The 20,412-nt window shown below is 43.9% G+C and overlaps 1 protein-coding gene across 11 annotated transcripts in view; it reads left to right on the forward strand.

Moving 5' to 3' along the window:
- AFF2 (AF4/FMR2 family member 2) overlaps positions 1-20,412 on the forward strand; it is a 528,226-nt gene that overhangs the window by 479,040 nt on the left and 28,774 nt on the right. For all 11 annotated transcript variants that reach the window (XM_043895846.1, XM_043895848.1, XM_043895850.1 and 8 more), the window contains 4 exons: positions 7,856-8,015; positions 9,812-10,819; positions 12,232-12,353; positions 16,967-17,189. In XM_043895846.1, the coding sequence (XP_043751781.1) occupies positions 7,856-8,015; positions 9,812-10,819; positions 12,232-12,353; positions 16,967-17,189 (1,513 nt within the window). The remainder of the gene's footprint in view (positions 1-7,855; positions 8,016-9,811; positions 10,820-12,231; positions 12,354-16,966; positions 17,190-20,412) is intronic.

Consider the following 20,412-nt stretch of genomic DNA (forward strand, 5'->3'; position numbering starts at 1 on the left):
AAGAGGCTCTTTAGTTCCTCTTTGCTTTCTGCCATAAGGGTGGTGTCATCTGCATATCTGAGGTTATTTATATTTCTCCCAGCAATCTTGATTCCGGCTTGTGCTTCATCCAGCCCAATATTTTGCTTGATGTACTCTGCATATAAGTTAAATAAGCAGCGTGACAGTATACAGCCTTGATGTACTCCTTTCCCAATTTGGAACCAGTGTGTTGTTCCATGCCCAGTTCTAATTGTTGCTTCTTGACCTGCATACAGATTTCTCAGGAGTCAGGTAAAGTGGTCTGGTATTCCCATCTCTTGAACAATTTTCTTGAAGAAGTTTGTTGTGATTCACACAGTCAAAGGCTTTGGTGTAGTCAATAAAGCAGAAATAGATTTTTTTTCTGGAACTCTCTTGCCTTTTCTGTGATCCAACATGTGTTGGCAATTTAATCTCTGGTTCCTCTACCTTTTCTAAATCCAGCTTGAACATCTGGAAGTTCTTGGTTCATGTACTGTTGAAGCCTTGGTTGGAGAATTTTGAGCATTACTTTGCTAGCATGTAAGATGAGTGCAATTGAACATTCTTTGGCATTGCCTTTCTTTGGGATTGGAATGAAAACTGATCTTTTCCAGTCCTGTGGCCACATCTGAGTTTTCTAAGTTTGCTGGCATATTGAGTGCAGCACTTTCACAGCATCATCTTTTAGGATTTTTAATAGCTCAGCTGGAATTCCACCACCTCCATCTCTATTAGCCATTATGAATCATGCTCAGGTCCCCAGCCATGACCATGGATGTGTGGATGTACTCTAATACCACCTTGACACTTGGCAGGGACAGTGGCAAGCCATGGTGATCCTTGGGACACATTTGGAGGTAAGAATTATGCACTTGATCAAGTACAGGTGTAGGCAGGGAGTCTCAGGAAAATTACAAGCTGAAGTCAGTGCTTATCAGAAGGAATCTGATAAAATCTGTTCAGGAATAATTGCCCAAAGAGAGCTTCAACTTGATCAGGTTAGATTCAAAATGATAAAAGGCAGTCAACTTTCTTTGTTGCTAAAGAAGGACAGAATAATTATGGGGGAAAAATCCACAGTTGATCTCAAAACTGTGTTTTAGCCATTAGTTTCCAGTCCAGATCACCAACTTATTTTTTGCCAGCAGTTTATATCTGAATAGCCTCTGTACCCTTGGTCCTCTCAGTGTGGTTCACTGACCAGGATCATCTGTAGCACCTGGGAATTTGTTAGAAATGCAGAACTCAGGACCCATTCCAGGACTCTGTAACTAAAATCTGCATGTGCAGGAGATATCCAGGTGATTCTAATGTATGTTAAAGTTTGAGAAGTACTTGGTAATAGAGTTCTGTCACCTAAATTTCCTAGCTTGGTCCTCTTATAAGCCTATGTGATATATTACCCCATTTTACAGATGAAGAAACTGAGATGCTTGTGTTAAGTGCTTAGTCTAAGGTCACACAAAAATAAAGTATCCAAAGTGACATTCAAAAAACATCATCTGACTCCCAATCCCATGCTCCTCTAACTGAACTAAAGCTTCCTCTTTAAAACCAGTAGAGTAAATGTAGCTATTTACATATGTGACTGAAGATGGGAGAAAGGGCACAGGCAGGAAAAGAAGACAAGAGCCTGAGTCTAGTCAGTCCATCAAAAGGGTAAGAAAGCCATGATAGACTGTGAGTCAAATGTAACTCTGAAAAGCCATTGACAAAATCACTCAGCATTATGGTCTCTGAAAGGAAGTAAGATGCCAGGTATGTTAGGAGAAATACCTTACTGCTGGTGATTGAAAAATGTGAGGAGCTACTCATTTCTAGTTATCATGGAAGTTTCAAATGGTCAGCTTGCAGCTTTCTGGGAAGCTATAATCACTTTGGTTGCCCACTGCTGTGGCAGTAATCTACTAGAGTCTTCCTTACACCAAGGTCTGGTTCTCAGAGACCCTGGGATGACACTGGGGTCATCTAGATGATCCAGGACCATATCCCCATCTCAAGATCCTGAATGTATTCATATCTGCAAAACCTCTTTTTCCACATAAGGTATCATATTCACAGGTTTGAGATTGGAGTGTGGACATCTTCGATCATCATTTTCACCAACCACAGCCCTCTTCCGTCAGGCAGGGCTTTAATCTATATCACGTATGGTAACTTGCCCATGAAAATGAATGTGAGTGGATAGGTGTACATCACCTTATGTTTTGTAAGTAAATTGAGCAGACTCCATTTCAAACACCAGAATCAGACAAAAGGACAAATTCCCAGTGTACACACTCACTAGACAAAGATTATCTCCTCAGAGCCATGCCAGGGTGTAGCTTCAATTACAAGTGGATGGCAATCTGCTCATCAGTAGCATCATTGCATTAACACAGAACATACTTTATTCTGAGTTGTTTGTGAGAATATTGGGATATTCAGTGTTTTATTTTCAAAGTGTACTCAGGGGCCATCCAGGGAGGAGGAAAAGCTGCTGGGAGAAATAGAGCAAACCTGGTTTTGTCTGTCATATGTATTATGCTTCTGCCTAGCTCCCCGCCTGGTGGCTTAGCTGGTAAAGAATCCACCTGCAATGCAGGAGACCCAGGTTCAATCCCTGGGTTGGGAAGATCCCCTGGAGAAGGGATAGGCTACCCACTCCAGTATTCTGGCCTGGAGAATTCCATGGACTGTATAGTGCATGGGGTAGCAAAGAGTTGGACACGACTGAGAAACGTTCACTTCACTTCACTTCAAATTTCTATTGGACAGCTGGGCTAAATGGATTTTCTGGGGTGGGTGGGGGAGATTTCCAAAGCTACTGACTCAGACCAAAATAGATTCCTCCCATCCTCTGACTGGAAGAGGCTCAGGGCTCAGAGTGTCTACCCCTAGTGGCCTACTGTGGTAAAGTCATTGTTTCAGTTTTTGGACCCAGAGTTCAAAGAGGAAAAGGAGAAAGAGAGACAAGATCAGGTATAAATGTTGATTCCTTTGCACCAGGGCCAAACCTTTACAACTTAATGATGGAATCAAGTAAAGAAGCATTTCAAATTATCTGGTAGGCAGACATTTGATCTCCATAAAACCAGAAAAGGGTCACATTGATTAAATTTTTACAAGTCTCAACTAAAGACAAGGGTTTAATAAAAGAGTCCCCCATCAAGCATCTCATACCATGTCTCTTTGGCAATTTCGGGGTCTTGTAAAATATGCTGCCAAGATCTGTGCCCTGTGGCCTTGCTTGTCGAATCCTTCCCATATATGTTTCCCCTTAGAAAGTCATTACCCCTTCTGGGACCTTTCCTTTCTGATGCCCACACAGCTTGATTGAGCAGAATGGCCAATTCATCATCCCTGTTTATCTCCTGAGAGAGGAATTTACAGTTAAATTAAGAATCAAGTCAGATAGCACTGATGCAGATGTTTGGTTTTCTGTAGGCTGTTAATCTGAATTAGTGGAAAGTCTGATTTATGAAATAGCCCTACAGAAAGGCAGCTTTAATCTTCTGTGGTTCATATAAGAGCCGTGTTGCCAAGAGTAGGTCATTTCAGACCTGCCTTAAATGAGCGGACTGGGCAAAGGTCTCCTCACAATTTTCTCTAAGGTCCGAACAGTCTCCCCTAAAATTCCCTACACAGTTTTGTTTCATGAGGATCATAATCTTTGAGTTGGAAGACACTTTAAAGATCACTGAACTCCATTGTAGATCAGTAATAGGAACCTTAATTGCCAGCTATCTGTTCACCAAAAGGTATCAAGCTCACAGGCCTACAAAGCAATGGCTTCTTCCTGTGGCCAAATGTAGATTTTTTTAAGCCTTTTCTGATGTTGAGGTGAGATCATTCCTGGATAGATCTCGAACTCATTGATCCTAGTTTTACCTTGGAAGGTAAAACCTTCAGAGCTAGCCCACTCCCTTACCGGACAGACCTTCCAGTTTTTAAAGACTGTTGTCACATGAACCACCCTCCTCCCTGCCTCAGAATCTTCTCCAGGCAAAAAAGTCCCTGTTCCTTCATATGGCTTCTGGACTATCTTATGTTATCACATATTGAGCCTTTTATTGTAGAAGAGGCTTGGTCAGTATAAGCTTAGAGAGACTGACATCTGTTCCCCTGGTGCTCTCAAGCCTTCCACGCCAGGGTCAATGCTGTCTGGAGGAGGCATCTTAAAGGCCTCCCAAACTTCTTTGCCACTGGCCTGCTCTTTGATCCCCTTCCCTCACCCTGGATTTCCCTTCTAGGATCATTGACTTGCTAAGCCAACTTCTTTGCCCTTAGTCTGGCCCATGACCATGAAGACCTACTGAATGGGGTTAGGATTAAAATGAGGCTACACTACACTTGGTACAGACTGCTCACCCCAATGAACACAATAGCAAAATCTGATCTTTGAAAAGGTTGAACAGTTCACTTTGAAGTTGTCCACAAACGTGTGTCCTTTGAGCAGTTTTATTACATTCAGGGTGAAGTCACAGAGTATACTTTTAATATTTACAGACTATAGAGTGGATAGTTTAATATATTAAATGTTAATGATTTTTTATATCATCTATTATCTTTGTTGTAACCACTAGCATTCTTTTTAAAAGCAGTTTATTAAAATACAAGAGTAAATGGTGTGTGGGAAATAATTCTACTGCAGTTTGATAAATGAAGAATATGGAAATTGCACATTCGTCCTTCATCTTCTCAGCAAAATCAAGAGTTGTGTTTCCTAGTGTCGCTCATAGCCAGTTTAATATACATTTGAAAAATAAATTAGTGATACATGAAAGTAAATGTAGCAAAAGTGGGAATTTAACTAACTGAACAGCTAACGGGCTTCAGGGAAGAACTGAAAGTGAAATATGGTGATGATTTGCTAACTTGAAAGCTCCACAGTGGATTCTAGACAAGAATGTGGCCCTCGGTCAATCCTGATATTGACGTTTGTCCTGCTTGTGAAGACAATGTTTTGGTCTTGTACTCACTTTTTGGCTCTTGGAGGGGCCCCAGCTGGGTGCAGGGTGGGCCCACAGGAAGTGAGGGTCAGACTGAGACATGTGCCCTACGTCCCTTAACAGGCTGGGTGCAGTCAGATTGTCCACCAACCACAGGAAGAGCAGATGGATAGTGGAGGCAGAGGAAGGTACTGCGGAGGGCAGTTTTACTTCCATTTTAAGCAATGCCATTCTCTCCCACCAATGCTGGCTCTTCCTTGTTTCCAACTGTGCAACTGCCCGGAGAAAGCAATTCTTCCTCATTAAGATGCTGAAGTCCTTCACCCCCAGCTTGAGTTCTCATGGTGTTCTCTCTGAATTCAAGTCCACCGTCCCTCTCATCCCCAAGTATTTATGTCCATCAGTGTGGGCATGAAAAACTCGCGTACCTCTCTCTGTTCTTTCTATACTTGTTTCCCCTGAGTGGTCATTGTCAACGTTGACTGGCCGTAGGGTCCTTCCTGAGAACACGGCAATACATTTACCTGTAAGAAGACTTAGGGAAAATAATTTCAGGCCTCATTTCACTGGTTCTCAGTCAAGGTTACGCTTAGGTTTCAAATCATCTTTATTTTGTATCTGTGTCTGTATATCTATATTTACTCATACAAATAGTCAGGTTTTTTTCATATGTGATTTCTGTCCATGTCTACAATCTCTTAATCACAATTCTGAAATTCAGAAAGTTTGGGGAACTGTTGTTTTCAGTGACTTTGAGCCAAATTCATTTGACGTCAAAACCTGACCTAAACTGATGTGCAGCTATTAATTTCAAGTCTTTATGACTGTGACTGTTAACTGCAGCAGTATTAATGAGTTTTATTAAAGGGTGCTACCCTGAATCCACTGGGGGGTATTATAGATATGGTATAGCTATCTATCTATATAGCTATCTATATCTATATTTTTAATTAAACAAGAGGAATTGTTTAATTAAAAATCTAAATATCAAAATTCATCTCACTTCCAAAAGTCTTTGGATAAGGAACACTTATACACAAACACACACACACACAAGCCAGAATTTAATGCATAGATAGGAAACAAAAGTAGGAAACAACCTTTTCATTTGAAAATCATAAATGTGGGAGTACATGTTAGATCTTAACTGTCAATCCACCAGCCAGGAGTCTCAGTGTTGCCGATGCTCTATGCTGTATCTGAAACTTTACTTGGGGGGAATTGAGGCCAAGTTAGCAAGCCTCTGGATTAGTCTGACTTAAATCTGTTGCCTCAGTCTTTAGTTAGTAACCAAAGACAAAAACAATTGATTAGATTTAGAGGGTACTTTGCTTAAATATGGAGTCATTATACTGCAAAGGAATTCAGGGAAAGAGGCGCACTGAGTTGTATATATAGATCCCTGGCCCCACTGTCTCTCTCTCTCTCTCTCACACACACACACACACTTTCCCAGGGGGTGTAGGCCCCTGTTTCTTCTGCTTCCCCTAATCGCTTGGTGTATTTGGCAGACGAATGTACTTGCAGATAGCATTTACTTAGCAGATAGCATTTTAAAAGGAGCTTTGGCTATATGAAAGAGAATAGCTACCTGGGAGATGAAAGGGGCTGTCTTCAGGGGCACGAGGCACATGTAATGAAAAGGCTCTCTGAGTTGGACGAGGCACCCATGCTGGTTTGAAAGGGATCCTCTGCCTTCCCAGGCAAGAGCTATTATGTTGAAAATGAGGCTTTGGTGAGAGGATGAAGTGGGGGCAGGTGAGGAATAATGGTCTGTGATTCCAGAGTCTTGGACACAGGAGGGCCCTTGGAGGCCCTCTCTGCCAAAACTTGCAGGTGGAGCCACAAGACCAGGTGTCCTCCAGGGCCAGGACTGGGTTTTCTGGGGAAAACCAGGCAAGGAGCTGGGAGTCTGAGAGGCAGCGAGGTTCGGACGGCCAGCCAGACAGGTAGAAGGACCAGTCCAGCCCTGCGGCAAAGATGCTCTGGCCCCCAGACCACCCCTCTCTGTGATTTAAACTTCTCTCCAAAGAGGAGCCTGAGCTGATGAGACAGAGACAGATTAGAACCCTCCCTCGACTTTAGAGCCCCATGTCAGAGCAAAAACAGGAAAACTAGCCCCCGAAGATGATGAGCAAAATGACAGAAAGGCAGTGACATATCCCAAAGTGCCAAGAGTCAGCTGAGGTTGATTTGTTACGGGGCACAGAGGGCAAAGGATTAGTAAGGAAGAGTATGGATTATCAATAAAGACAGAGTGGCAAATTGTGTCAATTTCCTTGTGCTTTGCTTGGTCAGCTTTACAGATTTAAAATCAACCATTAGAGATGGTTAGTTCTGTATGATCATACTTCCTGGTTGGAGTCATCTGAAGAGGTTACAGAAATTCTGGCAGAAGAGGCTGTGCAGTGCACCCTCTCATCTCCATGGTAACACAGTCAGCCCTGCTCACTTTGGGACTGGGCACTGGGCACCTGGCTGCCAGTGTCTTTACACACCCTGCCCTTTGAGGGAGCTGGGAGGCTATGGTCCCAGTTTCACGCCTCTATCTAGCTGTGAGGCTGCAGCAAGAACCCCCCTCCTCTGAACCTCAGTTTTCTGTGATGAAAGTGAGAATTCAACTCACCCCTTCTTGCTGAGAGGACTGTACGCACGTATAACTAAGATCAGAGCCCCTTTACAAACCTGGAGATTTCGGAATAGGATAGCAACTGAAAATGTATCTTAACAGAAAAAAAAAAGAAAAACAACCTGGGACTGTGGGTCACTCCCTCCTGAGCCTCATAGTTCCCATCTGTGAAATGGAACGGCACACTCCACTCAGCCTGGCCCTCACAGATGATCAGTCTTCATGCCCACCTGGACTCTTCCAGCCAGTTTGGGAGTAAAAGAGGCAATGAATGGTGTCATTTTCCTTTCAGCCCACTCTTGGCCACGCCCCAGCCCCCACCTGCAGCGCCCACCGGTGGGGGATCCGGCAGCTCCAGTGACTCGGAGAGCAGTTCAGAGTCTGACTCAGACACTGAAAGCAGCACTACTGACAGCGAAGCCAATGAGGCGCCACGAGTGACCACTCCAGAGGTGAGTGAGGAGCCAGGGCCCCGACACAACACCCCCGACACGCGCACACACAGTAATGCAATAATAATAATATTCCAGCACAGTCGTGACCTCAGCACAGTAAATACTTCAGAAAAGCACTCAGGTATTTGATAGCACTTTTTTCTTCTAGCACATGTATTTGTAAAGTTTCTAACGGACATTTCTTGCCATGAGACTGATATGCCATGTGACTCACTCAGCTACTCTGAACCTTGAGCTTCCCCATTACTATTAGACTGGAATAGTAATCACTGAGCTCAAAACTTCCCTTTCAAGAGAACCAACAAAGCAAGTCAAGGCCCACTTCTAGGTCTGGGGACACCACCCCTTCCTCTAGCTTGAAGTGATGAATTGTCACTGGGCAAGTAAGATCCAAGAAGTGTGATGGTTGAAAGGTCACAGGGTTTTTTTTTTTTTAATTTCAAAGAATATTTTTCAAATGTGCTCAATGGTAATTCATGAAAGCATTTAACATAGCCCCACAAAATAGCAAAATTATAATTTTGAGACCAAAGCCATGTCTTTCCCCTCCATCTTCTTTGACTGCCAGCCTCTCAGTTCTCCTGAGCTGGCACCTCGTACAGCAAGCTGATCCCTCAGTGACTTTGGACACATTGTTTGTCAATAGTCAGAAAAGAATAACAGAAGAAGATGCCACCATGACATTACTGCTGTTCGTAAGAGCCGACATTTTGTGAATGTGGATCATGTGCCAGGCTCCATGAGAAGCTCGTGACTTGCATTTTCTTATTTCATGCTCATGACAACCCTATAGGGTCCTGGCTATCATTATTCCATTTTATAGATAAAAGAATAAGGTTCTGAGAGGGTAAGAAAGAACTTTCCCAAGATCTCAGGGGAAGGGCTGAAACCAGGGTGTGTGCTACGAGAGCTGGGGCCCCTAACCTCGAGCTCTGCTGCCAACAGTAGGAGCTGCTCTAATGGCCTCGACCCTTACCTGCCACTGCTCTATGCCAGTTGGAATCATGGCTACTCAAAACATTTTGAATTCTGTCATCCTCTATTGGGTGGTGCCATAAGCCTCAGTTGATGGCTTGCAAAAAAAAAAAAGAGCAGTTCTAATAAAAAATGATGGCTCTTTTAGTTCAACAGGCAGAATTCAAACTTGGGAATTAAGCACAGAATTGTACGCATCATTTCCATGGCTTAGCAGCAGATGCTAATGTCTGCAAGCATGTCCACATAAACTGATTATTGCCCATACACCAAGGAAAGTGCAGTAGTTTTTTTGGAAGTCAAATCTTTTCATCCTTCAGTAAAAATACAAAAGGCCTCTTCTTTTTGCAGCAAATTACAACATTGTATAGGAGATCCTGACACTTTGGCAGAGAAAGACTTTCCTTTTGAATTACACTTGAGGCACACTCACATTTCTTTTCAGGACCAGAGATCATTCTCTCAGCCTCCTGGTGAGAGGTTGAGTAATGAGTCCCACCAAAGGATTTTGGGAACCGGTTTCCCTCCCCAGCTCTCTACCCACTCTCTGGAAAAACTCTCTGTGCAAAATTCTTTCCTTGCTGGCCAGAGTAGGGGATAGTTTCAGAAAAAGTAGAACTTAGTATAGTGGAGCCACTTTGTGAACTATTTGGCTGTCTAGGGAATGTGATAGATGTGAATTTCATGTATGTTTCTAAATGTGTGAATGGTCACTTGACAGCCAAAGCTTTTACCAGTCAACAGTCAGTACACTGAGGGTTCTCCTGACTTCTTCCCAAAGGTGACATTCATTCTTGCCACCGTTTCTCACTCCACAGCCTGAGCCGCCCTCCACCAACAAGTGGCAGTTGGACAAATGGCTTAACAAAGTGACATCTCAAAACAAATCTTTTATTTGTGGCCAAAATGAAACACCCATGGAGACGATTTCTGTGCCTCCTCCAGTCATTCAGCCAATGGAAGTCCAGGTCAAGGTGAAGGCAAACCCCAGCCAGGTCCTGCCTGAACCCAAAGAGAGGCCTCTCCTTGGTCTCATCAGGGAGAAAGCCCGTCCACGACCCACCCCAAAAACTCCAGAAACAAAGGCTCTGAAGCATAAGTTGTCCACAGCTCTTGAGACAGCGTCTCAAAGGACAATTGGGAAAAAACAGCCCAAAAGGGTCGAGAAGAACACCAGCATTGAGGAGTTTACCTGGCCCAAACCAAATATCACCAGCAGCACTCCCAAAGAAAAGGAAAGTGGGGAGTTTCCTGATCCCCCGAGAGGCCGCAGCAAAGCCGCTGCCCACAAGCCGGTTCCCAGGAAAGAACCAAGGGCCAGCATCCCCTTGGCTCCCGAGAAGAAGAAGTACCGAGGGCCTGGCAAGATGGTTCCAAAGTCCCGGGAATTCATTGAGACCGATTCGTCTACGTCTGATTCCAACACGGATCAGGAAGAGCCCCTGCAGATCAAAGTCCTGCCTCCATGCACTGCTCCGGGGGGCAACACGACCAAATCCAAGGAAGCCGGAGGGCCCAGCCTGACCCTCAGCAGCTTTCTCAGCAGTGGCAATGGCAACAACCCACCAGTCCCGAGTGAGGAACCTACTCTGTCACCGGTCCCTGTCACACAAACCGAGGTTCTATCTCCTGTCCGAGATCAGGAGAATCTGAAAAATCTCTGGGTGAAGATTGACCTTGACCTACTGTCTCGAGTGCCTGGCCAGAACTCACTCCAGGCGGCGCCAGCCAAGCTAGACCACAAGGAGACGGCCTCAAAGCCCAAGCGGCAGACAGCTGCGGCGCCTGCAGAGAAAGCTGCCCCCAAGGGCAAGCGTAAGCACAAGGTAAGCCGTCCATCCACTCTGGCCAGCCACGTGATCGGGAGCAGTGGCTGTCTGGGCTACTTTGATCTTGAGTCTCCTTTTCTAGCAGGCTGGTGTCAGTGGATTGCAGTCTTTGGTGAAAGCAACGGATATTAATACTTTCCCTGGGGAATGTAGTATTTGACATGACCAGGGAGGAAGTGTTAGGGATAATTATGGTTTTATAACCAATGTCAAGAATATCCAGTATGGCACGTGAGGAATTATGATGTGTAGCAACAAAGAATATGAAGTCTCCTTCCCCAGGCAGCCAGTCTGTCAGGTCGGCTACTTAAGCTGCTCCTGCTTCCTGGATTCATGGGTCACTATTCTACAGTCTTCCTGCCCCGGCAGCAGCAGGGCACCCAGGACTCATAAGGTCCTCTAGGCCTTGTTAATTTCTACATACAAGCATCAGTATCCTTGCCACCCAGTTCCATTTTGATTACCCTAGCTCCTACTAGACACATGTTCTGTCCAGCCTGCTTGGCCCCCTGACCTGTGTGGTTGGCTTGACTCGTGAAAATCTCTCCTGCAGGACATTCAGGTTGGATTCCCGGGCTACAAATGTAATCAGAAGGTGAAACCCAGAAAGGCCTTTTCCACTGCACATCTATCTGGGGAACTGAGTTTGTGTCCAGTAGGTTCATTGCACACATCTCTGGGTGTCACAGTAGATTTTTAGCATAACATCATCTCATGGTGATTCTTGAGTAATATTAGCCTTGGGGACTCCTGCAATGATGATTTAAGTCATCGTTCAGCTTTAAAGATTCACAGGCGGTTTTATCTCTGAGCTGTGGTGCCAACTTAACTAACAAAGAGTATTTCAAAATAGGGAACAAAGTCTGGGGCCCTTGCCCTATCACTGTTTCCCTGCTCTTAGGACAGCAGTGCAACTAGCAGTAAAAGTGTACCTTCAGAACCAACACATGAAGGTCCAAAGGTGTGCCTTACACATGGTTAATTTCCTTGCATACTGTTGGTTGTACAAGTGACCTTTGTGTGTTACCCCCAACCCCCATGTTGCTTGGACAGGATTTATGCCATGTTAGAGTTGCAGTGTTAGTTTCTAAACTACTCATTTGTGGGGGCATTGTTGCTGGGAGAAGTGTCTGAAAATGACAGATTCTCTTTACTTCTGGTATGAGATCTCTGTGCCACCCAATCAGAGGCTGACATCACAGCTTCACCCTCTCTGATGCCAGCTTCTAGGTTGGAGTAGGCGAGGCAAGACGGATCAATTTTCTGTCTGATCAAAGGTGTACTTTTAAGGTCCCTACCTAATCTAGGACTTAAAATAGAAGTGCATTGTCTCCCTTGCTCATTGTTTTTAAATGTCTGCCTGTGCCATGGATTTCAAACTCTGTGTATTCTTTTTTTTCCTGTTAAAGCCGACAGAAGTTGCAGAGAAAATCCCTGAGAAGAAGCAGCGCCTGGAGGAGGCAGCTACCATCTGCCTGCTGCCACCTTGCATCTCGCCAGCTCCCCCCCAGAAGCCTCCCAGCACTAAAGAGTGAGTTTGCCCTGATTCTATGATACTTTGCTGGTTTGGACTCCTAAGAAATCTCAAATGAACCCTTGAGGGTAGGGAGTCCTATCCCAAAAGAATGTTAGGTAAGAAACAGGAGTCATTCAGTTGTGTCCTGACAGCTGTCTCTGGCCACTGGCCTAACACAGGTGGGATAAAGGGTGGCCTTCAGGCTGCCAGGTTTGGGTGACCACTTGAGCTTTTTAGCAACGTTTCTTTACTCCAACTCAGATAGATGGCCAAAATCGGCCAAAGTGGATTTTTAGCACTGAGTGAAGGGTAAAAGGAAGAAAACCAATTTAAAGAACACCTTCCCCTTGAGTCAAATCACCTTCCTCTGGGCAACTTCCAGTTCTGATAGGGATGAAACCATCTCCCTTGGCCTCAATAGAATGACACAGCAGAGGCTTCCTCTTTGCTGTCAAATCATAATGCTGATATGAAGCTTTAGCACCAGAAATTTCATCATGAATTCCTCAGGGGCCAAGGGGATGACATGTCTGGGGAGGCCAGGGACATGAGCTGTCTAGGAGTGCCCCCCACCCCCAGGCAGTTCTGTGCTGAGAAAAGCCAGCTCGGGGTGGACAAATTAATGCTGATCAGCTGGCAGCTCTTCTCCTGTCTATCTCTTTGCAGAAGGTGCCAGAGTCAGGCAGGAGGCCTCCTTGTCCCCTGCTCACTTATAGGAACCCAGCCTTCCCTACCAAACATGGTGACAGAGTTCTTCTGTCTTTCACATATCACTTCCCTAACAATCTAGTGGGTAGCTATTCCCTTCTCCAGGGGATCTTCCCAACCCAGGAATCAAACCCAAGTCTTCCGCATTGCAGGCAGATTCTTTATTGCCTGAGCCACCAGGGAAGCCCTCCCTAACAAACATGTCAGCTCCTGGAACTATTCTATTTGGATAATTATTGCCATAAATTCATTCAGCATTAGAGGTAACTTCCATCAATGACCAATTTTGAAACCTATTAGCAGCCCAGAGTGGAGAGGCAATCTGGCTAACTGCTGCTAACAATGGATTTCACAGATTACTGTTTAACATCAGTGACAGGGCATCAGTCTGCCACAGATAAGATGTCGGAAATAAGTTATCAGTTTACATTTGTTTGGATCCTTGTTGTTAGAGATGAAAGGTAAGAAAAGATCAATGACCACTAGATCTGCTCGATAAACTAAGGAGATTTGGTCATGGGCTGCCAGGACCTGCCAGCCCAGATTTGGTCCTGGGATGCTGTCTCCCTGAGGACCCATAGCTCTTTGTGACACGCATTTGCATTCTACGGTATAATTTGATATGAAATATCCCTTCAGATACTTGGAGTTATCAGAACTAGACACTCTTCTAGTAGAGCAAGCCGTGCCTCTTCTTGAGGAGGTACCACCACTACAAGGATGCCATTTTACGTTCCTCCTTGGAAAGTAGGAGGGCCCTGGAAGGATGATGTTTAACCATTGGTAAAGAAGCCTATTTCCCTGCTTCTAGGCATGGAGAAGGCAATGGCACCCCACTCCAGTACCCTTGCCTGGAAAATCCCATGGACGGAGGAGCTGCTAGGCTGCAGTCCATGGAGTCGCTAAGGGTTGGACACGACTTAGCAACTTTACTTTCACGTTTCACTTTCATGCATTGGAGAAGGAAGTGGCAACCCACTCCAGTGCTCTTGCCTGGAGAATCCCAGGGACGGGGGAGTCTGGTGGGCTGCTGTCTATGGGGTCGCACAGAGTCGGACATGACTGAAGTGACTTAGCAGCAGCAGCAGCAGGCATGGTGATGGGCTTCCCGGTGGCTCAGACAGTATAGAATCCACCTGCAGTGCAGGAGACCCCTATTCGTTCGATTCCTGGGTTGGGAAGACCCCCTAGAGAAGGGATAGGCTACCCACTCCAGTATTCTTGGGCCTCTCTGGTGGCTCCGTGGTAAAGAATCCACCAGCAATGAGGGATACCTGGGTTCAATCCCTGGTCAATCCCCTGGAGGAGGGCATGGCAACACACTCTCGTGTTCTTGCCTGGAGAATCCCCATGGATGGAGGAGCCGGGCAGGCTCTAGCCCATGGGGTGGCCAAGAGTTGGACAGGACTGAGCGACTAAGCACAGCGCAGGACAGACATGGTGGTACCTCCTCAGTTCCCAGGCTCTCATCTCTTTGGGCCAGGCCACCAAAAGGCACAAGGAAGAGCTAGAGGGCTGTGGGATATTGCCACGCCATCAGTCCCCATTGTAAGCCTGCTTCAATGACCCAGTAATCCCTCACATTCCCCATTTCATTGAAGAGAGATGATCGAGTATTAGGCAAATGTCTAATAATTCAAATTTGTTCTCATAAAATGGTATTTCACCTCATGGTCCTTATGATCTTTCTGCCTTTGTAGTAGTTAGGAGAGCAATGTATACCTAGTATCCTTTACCATAAAGGAAGGACCTGAATTGGGTTCTTATTTGGGAAAATTTTGAGAAATGAGGGAGAAGGAAACCAGGACAGGCCTCTTGGAGTTCTCCTTGGAGCCCTCTCTTCGAGTTTTGTCTGCTCCTTGGTGCTTTGTTGATCCTTCAGATTAAATCCTTGGAAATTTCCATGACACAACATTCACTTTTCTCAATGAGCGTTTTAAACCTACTGAAGGATACCACATCAGCCTGACACCTGGAGTTTCCCATCATCCACTAGAAGGGCCCTTATGTGTTCCTTTTCCCTTCTTTAGAGTTTGAACCATCATAAGGGCCTCTGAGGCATGAAAGGGGAGACCCTTTTTTCCTTCTGTCCTCTTCTGGCCTATACAAAAGATGCCCTTATAGTAAGAATTCATAATGGACAGAATAGTCCCTAGAAAATACCCTCTGGGTATCTTTCACCCAGGAAGTCATTAAAGGCCCCATGGTTACAGGTCACTATCATACAGAAGGAAAAGGGGCCAGATGACAGTGGCCACTGCACCAAATGTACTGTACTGTGTATGATGTACTGGGTACAATGGCAGATGGGAAGGCCTAGCCCAGTGACTGTGGCCAGTGGCGGGTTGACTGCCTCTAGGGAACAGCTCTTCCCCTTGCAGCCCCCATCCCCTTCTCCAGCAACTCAGGTAGGCCAGGAGTGGTCAAGTGGTCATAGGTAAGGAACCAGTCACTCCTATAGGTGCCACAGCAATACTTGACTCCTTTCCATGTAAATTCTCCAAAGTGTAATTCCTCTGTAACGATTATACACAGTGTGGTCTGATGTTGCTGAAGCATCTTCGTGGACAAGCATCCTAACCTGTATTTTCACCATTATTTTCATCAGGCTTCGCTATTATGTTAAAATGGTTCTCCATGTCAAAGCAATTTTAAAAATCCACTGACAAATACTTTGTAATTAATTTTAATCCATTAAAGTAATGACAGAAACAGTGAATTTTCTAAAAATTTGGCTGCCTGACAGAAATTGACATAGGACTGTGTTTATGAAACAGAAGACAGAGAAGATGGCAAATATTATTACAACTGGCAAATTTCGGCAACACAGCAGAAGTGGAATGAGGGGATTGCATTGGTGTCTACCATTTCAGGAAATCAAAACACTTGAGTGCTTGTTCATCTTTGATTTGTTGCTTTGAGATATTGTAAATCTATATTTCTAGATACTGAAATTGACCAAGAGGAAAACATAAATTCTTGTTGACTTAATTTGCTATTGAAAATTGTAGTCAATAATCATGAAAAGTAAATGGCTGCACAGTGCAATATTAGTTGTCTAAGAAAAGATTAAAATTCAAGTAATCTTCATTGATTAGTCGAAGATAGTAACTAAAATAAAAATCCATGGCCCAATTACCATGTTAAGCAGCTAGCATAAGGTTTTAGTTGTTCTGTTTTATTTGAAGTCTCAGTTTATTTGATGATGCCCATTTAATGGGCAGATAAATCAGTTTGAAAGCATGGGAGCACTTCTAGGACCACATATGTTTTGTGGCAAAATGACAAAATATTTTTCAAATGGAGTTTTGTAAAGCAGAGTACATCAGTACTTCAGTATAATAACTTAAGGTCAGGGGCTCATTATGCCTCCAGTAGAACAGTTGGAATATACAATTTCCAGTGTGTCCCAGAAGTATTTAGTGCATTATTTATTTCTGGGTAATGTCTAAGTACTGTATTTCTTAAGAAAATATCCTTCCACTAATTGTTTATTGTACCATTTATTGTGTGACTGTGCAGTTAAGTCCTAGGGCAGAATAAGTAGGAACCATCCTAAAAAATGATGGGATTAAAGTCTGCATTGGATTTTCCATAAAAATCTAATTAACAGTAATCTTGAAAGGTTGCAAATATCACACTGGGGCAACACTCCATTAGACATTTCCATTTATCATGGAGTTCTGTTTCAAAGACCCGTGCTTATTCTTAGATTTTTGCATTTATCTATGGCTCAATCTCTAGGGAGGGCCACCTCTCTATAGACATCTATGTGTCTACGCATTTTCTATATACTTTTCACCCCAGGTAAAGGACCATCAGCCAACATATTACTTTAGCTAAACGTAGCAGCATCATGCAAAAGATCAGAATAAAGAGAGACAGAGTTTTCTGACACCCTGTACTCTTTGTTTACACAGAAATAATTCATCCAGGAGAGCAAATAGAAGAAAAGAAGAAAAGCTGTTTCCTCCTCCACTTTCCCCACTGCCAGAGGACCCTCCACGTCGCAGGAACATAAGTGGCAATAATGGTCCCTTCAGTCGAGACAAAACCATCCCTATGATAGGACAGATCACCTCGACCAAACCTAAGAGGAATGAAGGCAAATTCTGTGCTACTTTCAAAGGGATATCTGTAAACGTAAGCATCATAGAAATAATCTTCTCATTGTCAGGTAGAAACAAGTTGACCCAGCTTATCTAAGTCAACTTGACCTCATGGAGATGTTGCAGGGGGGTGGGAGGAAGGGGCAGAGAGAAAATATTAATATAAGTGTGTGTGTACACAAATACACAAGCTCTCCGTTAGTCCGATCTTGATTCTGTTAGCTTCAAATGAATTTTTCATTCCAGTCTTACTTCTCCAAAGAGATGATTATTCAGAGGTTCAGGGCTTCAGACCTATCTTTTGGTCCAATCCCTTCAGATCTTGGGGGTGGGGGACACTTCTACAATACTGACCACAGCACATGGGAAGCACAGACTCTTTAGTGAAAGTGAAAGACCAAATGGATGGAATTGCTCAAGGTGAGGGAACTGGTGCTGGAACTCCAAGTTAACGTCTTTCCACACCCACCTTGGCTGATATGAATTGTGTTTTAAAATAGTGACTCAGAAGGATGGAGTTTAAAAGCTGAATCTGTGGCTAAAATCACACAATTGTGATTCTCTAAGCCTGACTAAAGGATTATCCCGTCCTTCGGATTTTCTGCACTGCTGCCTGATTAGCATAAATGATTGAGAATTTGTATCACTTTTCACATCCATACACAATGTCTTTTTATCTGCCCCAGGTATATGTATATGAACCATGGAAACCATGAGTGATAGTGTCACTAGTGAATATTAATGGCAAATCTTTCTGCCTTTTCGTGTAGATGCATGTGTATGCAAATACATATGCACTTGATCCTTTAGTTCAGTTCAGTTGCTCAGTCGTGTCTGACTCTTTGAGACCCCATGGACTGCAGCATACCAGGCCTCCCTGTCCATCACCAACTCCCGGAGTTTACTCAAACTTACGTCCATTGAGTCGATGATACCATCCAATCATCTCATCCTCTGTCTTCCCCTTCTCCTCTCGCCTTCAATCTTTCCCGGCATCAGGGTCTTTTCCAATGAGTCAGCTCTTTGCATCAGGTGGCCAAAGTGTTGTAGTTTCAGCTTCAACATCAGTCCTTCCAATGAACATTCAGGACTGATTGCCTTTAGGATGGACTTGTTGGATCTCCTTGCAGTTCAAGATCCTTTAAATGTAGCATAAAAAGCAAACGAGTGAAAATCAATGAGTTTTCAAATGTCTACAACCAATCCAGTAGCCCCTGAACCAAAAGCACCCATTTAACACTTCATGAAAAGCCATGAGGCCTCTGAACTTTAAGGACCACAATTTATGGTCCTCCCATCATCTGAGATAACTAGATAACATACATACCTAGGTAAATATTATTAGTGATATAAAGAAATGGCTCTATTATAAAGTTGTGATTTTCCAAATGAAATATGTATGTGTGTGTGCCCAGATTATATTTTCATTCACATTTAAAGATGCTAAGTTACAGTGTTAGGAATGAAGCCATCTATTCTAAGTGATAATTACAAAATCAGTCCTATTTTTCATACTGAATATAGTTAATGTGATAAACTTCAACTGAGGTTTTTTATACTGCAACCTTTTGGAGGACACATACCCTACCTATCTAGGCAATTCTCTTCATATAGCACCTAGTACATGGTCACAAATAATCAGGTGCTTAATATGGATGTTCTTATGACAATGGTAATAAGAGGATCTGCAAAGGCATTTCTGAGAGTTCTCAAAACTACTGGGAAAATCTGATAAATATGATTACATTTGCACCTAGAAAACCTAGAAATGGATCATTTTCTTAAGAAAATCACTAGAATTCCCCATGATACGACTGAGTACTCCTTACCTCTTCTTTGGCCATGGCCTGCAATCTGAGAGACTGTAGAAATTAAGAGACTTGCTTGAAACATAGTGCTAACACTGCAACAAATCTGTTCTGTGACCTTGAGCAAATTATGACACCTCTCTGAGTCCATGAAATGAGTAGATTTGACTAGGTGATCTATACAGCTTCTTCCACTTCCAAAAGTGTTTTCCATTTTGCACTCTTAGAGTCTCCTCTGTTCCATGTAACCATGAAGTCTTATTTATTGACTCAGTGGATGGGTGAGAGTAAACAGAGGATGTATATATGACTTAGATGATTGTGGCTGAACGCAGTCATTTCCAGTCAGATATGCCAGGACTGACATCAGTGCCATATGTGTGGTGGACATGGTGTTTCAAGGTTCTTGTCACCTATCTTGGTCATAGAAACACGTGGCTGTCTCTTTGGGGCTGTCCTGCTGTTTCATCTTGGCCATCGGGTATTGGCAATAGAAGTGTAGAGCTGGCTTAGGAGTTCACAAAGCTCTGAGTTTTTATGTGTTTGGGTTGAATAAAATCTGTGATGGACGTGAAACAATTTTCTCCATATCCATCATAACCACTTTTAAATGTGCAGTCTCTCAGCACAGTTATCATAATGAGCCCATCATGGTGAGAATTTTTGATAATTTGGAGATTTGGGATGAAGTGGAAAAGATGAGACTTTCATGGATATAAGAAATGTTCACATTTGACTTTTAGCTGAAAAGTGACCCTTTTGATGAAGGCAGGCAGGCCTGCAGTCAGCAAATCTCTGAGCACACTGGGCGGTGGGGTGATGGGACAGGGTGGGGGTTGTCACAAATCAGAGCTGGCTCCAATGCTGGAAGGGCTCTCACCCTAAGGTGAACAATGAGACATGCTCCATAAACTTGGATACAAAATAGCTGCTGAATGGTGTCTTAGGGGAGGCTTGAGACACACCTCTCCCATCTCCATGTATGTACTGTGGTGTCCAACTCTTTATGACCTCAGAGACTGTATCCCACCAGGAGCCTGTGTCCATGGGATTTCCCAGGCAAGAATACTGAAGTGGGTTGATATTTCCTTCTTCAGAAGGACCCATCTTTAAAGCGACAAGAAAGGTTTAAAGCACTTCCAGCCATAGACATAGGCAGTTTTCCTGAGAAGGCATTTGTTGATCTGGGTTGAGCTGAGAGTATTAAGAGAGATAAGGAGGGTTTAGAAATGAAGGGAAGTGGTTAAACAGAGTGTGGTCTAAATTCACAGTGGAATCTTATCCAGTCTTAAAAGGAAGGAAATTCTGCCATGTGCTACAACCTTGAACTTTGAGGATGTCATGCTAGATGAAATCAGCCAGTCACAGACAAAGAGTGTATGATTCCATTTGTATGTGGTAACTCAAGGAGTCAGATTTTCAAAGACAGAAATTATAAGGGTGATTGCC

Source organism: Cervus elaphus, chromosome X, assembly GCF_910594005.1.
Source record: "Cervus elaphus chromosome X, mCerEla1.1, whole genome shotgun sequence".
In the NCBI taxonomy this organism is placed as follows: Eukaryota; Metazoa; Chordata; class Mammalia; order Artiodactyla; family Cervidae; genus Cervus; species Cervus elaphus.